The 6,690-nt window shown below is 37.7% G+C and overlaps 1 protein-coding gene across 1 annotated transcript; it reads left to right on the top strand.

Moving 5' to 3' along the window:
• The first annotated feature begins 1,368 nt into the window (after nucleotides 1–1,368).
• LOC120782318 (armadillo-like helical domain-containing protein 3) lies at nucleotides 1,369–6,460 on the top strand. Its single transcript, XM_040114539.1, has 7 exons — nucleotides 1,369–1,732; nucleotides 1,809–1,982; nucleotides 2,036–2,315; nucleotides 2,536–2,910; nucleotides 2,977–3,430; nucleotides 3,494–3,620; nucleotides 5,881–6,460. Exons 1-7 carry the CDS (start codon nucleotides 1,477–1,479, stop codon nucleotides 6,270–6,272), a joined length of 2,058 nt encoding a protein of 685 aa, XP_039970473.1. The 5' UTR covers nucleotides 1,369–1,476; the 3' UTR covers nucleotides 6,273–6,460.
• Nucleotides 6,461–6,690: the final 230 nt, after the last annotated feature.

Below are 6,690 nucleotides of genomic sequence, written 5' to 3'. Positions count from 1 at the left end.
TATGCTGGAACCTAGTACCACAAATAACCATATTTCGGGTTCCCGGCGAAAGCGATCAGCCTCAACCCATTTGGGGCTGTTTCATCATAGTGCCAAAGATACCTTCTTTGCTCACCCTGGCGTTAAAGTCGTCAAGCACTCTCTTCCGTCGAGGCATGGACGCAGATCAGCGATATGTTGAAGAACCTCGCTTTGATGTGGATTGTGGCTAGACGTTCATCCACCGGAGTGAATGACAGTACTCGGCAAATTAACACTTACCGATCCAAACGGGGTTAGATCGCCGAAAGAACAGCCCTTGGTCGGATGAAATCCGAGTCAATTCCGGTGCGTAGAACCGGCTCTCGTGGGAATTGTACTGACCACCTCTTTGCATGCCCCACAAACCCCACCCATCTAACACCCTTCTCCCTTTGGTCCGACCCCGTCGAAACAGCACGTTTCTTGGGCCTACCGTTAGATGACATCGACGACAACACAAATGACATTTACCATCCCAACGGGGATTAGACTTCCGTTAAAACAACACAACAACAACAATAGTACTCGGCGACGGAGTCTCTCTATCACAAATCCCACACCAAATTTGGGCTCCTTTATATTGCAACTGTAGTAAATACCACAACGACCTACTCGTCTGAGTCCTTGTCCCGTCCATCGTATTTCTTGGACGGTGGTGAAGTCAGCCTTTATTTTCACGAGTACATCAACCAGCTGGGCAGCGGTATCTTCCCAATTAACGGACCCGATATTCCAGGTGCATACCCTTTAATCGTAGTCCTTAATTCGTTTGCAATGGGCGTCATCAAAAGGGGGTCTCTCATCCGAGGCTTGTTGTTCTCTTTCATTGGGTGCGTTTTTTACGTGGCTGTTCCCAAACCCAGCGCACAACCCTGAGGAGGGGTTGCTTTCAAACGGATGTTCTTTGGTTACCCAGAGGATACTTGGTCAAAGATCAGAAGTCTTGAGCTGATTGAGCCATATGTAAAAGGATCGTTTCTTGCCACTCCCAAGTGAATGGCAATCAAAGAACTTTCCTCACTTGCGTGAACTTCTACACATGACTCCATCCTCGTAAATACACGATTCTATAAGCATACATATCTAAACATTGAAATTAGCATCATTTTGTTCATTTAACTCCGAACATGCTCAAATCCTCTAATCGTGACGAGTACTGCTCCAAAAAAGGAACGTTTTGACAATTGGCACATCATGAACGTTCTATATAACTCTTCATTCTCTGCCACGATATTATTTCTCCAATTTTTTTAAAACAGTAATTTGGTGTGCTTAGGTACTTATTGTTTCGATAAATAATCATAAAAACTGCAATGAAACCCTAATATTTACACAGCTGATTGTCTACAAAATCTACACAAATATTACACAGGATATCACAGATATTATTACACATTTGAGTGAAGGGATCCTTCGTATAGTAAAAGTGCAAACAAACACAACTATAGTGGAGCAATGACTTCTCGTAAACGAAGCGGAAGTGGATCTTCGAAGCGTCCTAAAGAAAAAGTTGTTTACATTTACGAATTATTCTTTCGTGGAGAAGATCCAACCACTGAGAGTACGGAATTCTGGAATGAATTTTTTTTGTTACAACCCAATGTAGAATCACTTGAAGCTGAAATAACAAAACTTACATCCGAACAGTTTATCATAGTTAACAAAAATCTGACTTTAGTATTTCAGAAAAGCATTGAAATGATGGAAACAGGTCGGCTACAGCGTCATTTTTGTTGACATATGTGAATTAAATGAAAATATCTCTCCTGACACCATTTATCTTCCAGATCATCCGAAGCGACTGTTTAATAGCCTGCAAACGCTCTGTTCGTTATTTTATGCAATTTATAAAAAATCATCAACAGATTCTTCATTTAATTGTTTAAATGAAATTTTTGGTAACGAACGAATGGATAAAAGTATTCGACAGTTAATGAACAACTGTAACCAAATATTATTAGGTGAGGTAAAAATATTTTAAAATTTTACCCTCTTAGTTTATTTTCCATTTTAGGCGAAGTAGCTGAGAGAGCCCGTTTTATGTGCCTGAAACTACTGCTAATAATTGTGACTGGTACTGACAATATCAGTCAAAATGTTCTGCTGGAGTATTTGACAACGTATACCCTGTTTGATGATTTTGTACGTTTATTGAGTGATTCTACACTACGGGCACAGCATGGCCATGACGTTGTTATTTTGTTGACTGTATTAGTTAATTATAGAAAACATGAAGCGGCTAATCCATATGTGGTTCAGTTATCTATATTAGCTGACGAAATGGCTCTAAACGGGTAAAATTTTACATCTAAAAATAGATGTAATTATATGAATCAGTGAGCATTTGATGAAGTAATTATAAAATTTCGTTCGGTTTCGATTAAGACAGTGGCAAGAGTTTTAAAAGATCAGCCAAACTAAGCATTATAGTTTTTTTCAAATGTACACGGTTTTGTATATTTAATTTATTTTATATTCGATCATTTTAATTTTATGATATAACTATTTTTTTAGCTATGGCCAGATGATATCACAATCTCTGATTGATTTCTGTCGACAGTATATGCAGAGTTTATCAAATGTTCAGTCCTCATCTTGGTTTTCATCTTTATCAAACATTGTTGGAAATATGTTTGTATCAGACGAAGGCTGTGAACGTGTGCAGCAAATTAAAGCAAACAATGGACTTTTACTAGCCTTATACGAAGCGGTTCATCTAAATCGTAATTTCATAACTACTTTAGCTCACACGCAAGCTGAAACCAGTGCACCGCCGTCTCCTAGCAATACCTTAAATTTAGCAGAACCTGTGCCTGATTTGGCTACTGCTCCGATAATAGACATGACACAATATCCAACTAACTTGCTAGTTGCAGTTTTTCAATACTGGTATGAGTTTTATATCAGATAATTATAATGGTTTTTCTCATCGTGCTCTTTTTATATACATTACAGTTCAATTGTAATGCAAGATAACAAAAATGAATCCAGTGTCGCGAATCTTAAGCTTTGTTTCCTTATTTTAACATGTATATCGGAGGATCAGTATGCAAATTCAATGATGCATGATAGCAACCTCACATTTAAAGTCATGCTACATCGTGCTCAAATGCGTCATCGCAAATTAAATGTTGATAGGGTGGGTAAATCTCAACCATTGGCAGCCACATTGCTCGATCTATTGGTTGAATTTATTGTTTCACATTTAATGAAGAAATTCCCAATGGAGTTATATTTACTTTGCGTTGGCGTTATTCATCGAATACTTTGCTACCAAAAACGGTGCAGAGTTCGCTTGAATTATCCATGGAAAGAGCTGTGGTCGGCTTTAATCGGATTACTTCGCTTTCTTGTCAATCAGGAGCAAACACTTGTGAAGAAATGTAATATATTTTATTTATCAGTTCAGGTAAATTTGTTACTTATTTCAAATCAAAGGATTTTTTGTAAATAATTTATTCCTTTCTCTTAGGTGGTAAACATTTTTAACTTATTTATTACATATGGAGATACTTTCTTGGCAACAACGAATAGCTACGATGAATTGTACTACGAGTTAAATAGAGAAGAAAAAGTTTTTTCAGAGATACACGCATTAGGTAGGTGTTTGATAAATAGACTATGCTATCTAATAGAGTAGAACAGTGGTCGGCATTCTATATATTCAAACTTTTTATTTTTTAACAGTGTGTGTTTGTGAGAGAGCTTTTAAGCTTGTCTAGTGCTATGTTTTACTGTTTCTCTACCCTTTTGAGTTCAAGTATAAATAAGACCATCACTGATCGGCAGCCCATTGCCTGTGGGCACTCCGTAAGCGTGCTTTAAGTTATTGTTCCGGCTGATAATGGAACCGAGCCTGTTCAATTATTTCAGCAAGTCTCTACCAATTCAGTTTCGGATAATGTGTTATTTGTTTTAATATTGGATAGCTTATAGTAAACAGCTACCATATATTCATAAGGTGTTTTTTTTCTCATTTTTTTTTTGCCTTACTTTTTTTTTAAACTCATTAAATAAAGCTCTCTGTCTCTTTCCCTATACCTCTCCAACTCTATGTGCAAGCTTCTATAATGACTTTCTACATTATAAGCTCTGCATGTTACTTATCTATCTCATACTAACAAAAAGTATATTCTATAAAGAAAAAATCTAAATTCCACTCAATATTAGAATGCTTTTTTTTTTAGATCGCCGAAAAATTCATTTCTAATTGACATTGGCGAATATTAGAATGCTCGTGGGCAATGGCGTGTCGATAACTGGATTAGATCCACTTACCAATAAACATTGCGAGCATGAGCAAAATCAGACTATAATAAGAAAAAACGTTAAATTCGGCTTACATCAAGTATATTGCATCCAATATAAAACGAAGTGGAGTTTGTTGTAAAACGTCAGACAACGAGCTCAAGTTGCCGTTAGAATCTTGACTGACCCTTGTGCAGCTTCGCTCTGGATACTGTAGCAAGATTAAACGCCTATTTATTCAGCATGCAACGATCCCCCGCTTAACTCTAACCACCTCTTTGCTTATCTAGCTGACCCTATACATCTGACACCTCTCTCCCTATGGTCCGAGCCCGTCGAAACAACACGTTTCCTAGGTCTACCGTTGGATGACCTTAATGACAACTTTTCTGAACCTTACCAATATAAAACGTATTTCTTCTTCTAGTACTTTCTAGACATATTGCTCGATATACATACATAAACAACCTTCACGTCGATTTGAGGTTATTCTTCTTAATTGGCATAGACACCGCTTACGCGATTATAGCCGAGTTAACAACAGCGCGCCAGTCGTTTCTTCTTTTCGCTACGTGGCGCCAATTGGATATTCCAAGCGAAGCCAGGTCCTTCTCCACTTGGTCCTTCCAACGGAGTGGAGGTCTTCCTCTTCCTCTGCTTCTCCCGGCGGGTACTGCGTCGAATACTTTCAGAGCTGGAGTGTTTTCGTCCATTCGGACAACATGACCTAGCCAGCGTAGCCGCTGTCTTTTAATTCGCTGAACTATGTCAATGTCGTCGTATATCTCGTACAGCTCATCGTTCCATCGAATGCGATATTCGCCGTGGCCAACGCGCAAAGGACTATAAATCTTTCGCAGAAATTTTCTCTCGAAAACTCGCAACGTCGACTCATCTGTTGTTAAGATCGTCCAAGCCTCTGCAAAATATAGCAGGACGGGAATAATGAGTGACTTATAGAGTTTAGCTTTTGTTCGTCGAGAGAGGACTCACCTAGCACCTGTTGGCAAGAGCAATCCTGCGTTGGATTTCCAGGCTGACATTGTTGGTGGTGTTTACGCTGGTTTCAAGATAGACGAAATTATCTACAACTTCAAAGTTATGACTGTCAACAGTGACATGAGAGCCAAGTCGCGAGTGCGACGACTGTTTGTTTGATGACAGGAGATATTTCGTTTTGCCCTCGTTCACTGCCATACCCATTTTCTGTGCTTCCTTGTCCAACCTGGAGAAAGCAGAACTAACGGCGCGGGTGTTAAGGCCGATGGTATCAATATCATCGGCATACGCCAGCAGCTGTACACTCTTATAGAAGATGGTACCTTCTCTATTTAGTTCTGCAGCTCGAACTATTTTGAGGTTACGTAGTGAATATTTATAGGCTGATATCGGCGGTCTCGACAAACGACTAGCTTCTTGGGAAGAAAAGCACATTTGCACAATTTTAGCTTATCAGGCTGATGAATTATATATATTTATACACATAATTATATAAATGGTACATACACACACACATTTAGAGGTTTATTGAAAATTTATGTGAAATTTTGATTTTATTTGCTTGTTACTAATAACAATTTAATATATTTTGTGTTTTTATTTACGCCAAAGTTTTACGTTATACCACAATGGCAGATTGTGAATATAAAGATGATGTTATAAAACTATTGAATGCGCTGGTAAATATTTTGGCTATAGTAAAACATTTCCAAAATAAAATAAAAGAGTGGTTGGCGGAACAAGGCCTCTCTACGCCAACAGAAGACCAAATTTTAGATGTGGTTCGTAAGAATTATGATCTCACTCTTAAACTCCAAGATTCGCTTGACCAGTACGAGCGATATGCCGAAGCACCACGGCATAGTGCTTTTTTTAAAACAATGGTTCGAGATGTGGTCAACGACACTCGCAAACACATATACGACTATGTGAAAGAGGCAGTTTCTATTATACCAGACCAGGATGCGACACTCTCAACAAACTTATCTGTTACAAGCACATAAGTTAAGTAAATATACTTTTATATTTCTTTATAGTTGGAAAAGTTGATTCTGTAATACGCTTCAATTTTTATAATGCAATTTGCGCTGAATAAACAATTACACTCATTTCAAAATTATTTGTGTAACCAATAGTAATATGTGCATATAGAAAAATATTAAATAAAATGCTTATTGTTTGCATAGAGTAAGTGCCTAAGTTCTACTTAATACTGGTTAATAATTATCTTATGGTAAGTCTTCTAACCCCAGTGCTAAATAATTTGTATTTTTTGTCTTCCAAAATTATTTAAAATGAAAAACTGCATCATTCCTTTGGTGTGGCTAACATACATTATACTATACATTAATTAAAAACTATTCAATACAGTAAGATTGTATTTCCGGTGTTAGAATAACAGCGTGGATTACTTCCAAATTT

Source organism: Bactrocera tryoni, chromosome 1 (assembly GCF_016617805.1).
Source record: "Bactrocera tryoni isolate S06 chromosome 1, CSIRO_BtryS06_freeze2, whole genome shotgun sequence".
NCBI classification, from domain to species: Eukaryota; Metazoa; Arthropoda; class Insecta; order Diptera; family Tephritidae; genus Bactrocera; species Bactrocera tryoni.
Note: the sequence above shows the minus strand (reverse complement) of the source record. Positions and strands in the feature narration are given on the sequence as shown.

Bases quoted from the DNA above. Each gene is read 5' to 3' on its own strand.
- LOC120782318 (XM_040114539.1), top strand. From the start codon at position 1,477: ATGACTTCTCGTAAACGAAGCGGAAGTGGATCTTCGAAGCGTCCTAAA. The intron at 1,983-2,035 runs GTGAGGTAAAAA...TTTCCATTTTAG, and splicing joins CTGTAACCAAATATTATTAG to GCGAAGTAGCTGAGAGAGCC. The intron at 3,621-5,880 runs GTAGGTGTTTGA...TTTACGCCAAAG, and splicing joins TTCAGAGATACACGCATTAG to TTTTACGTTATACCACAATG.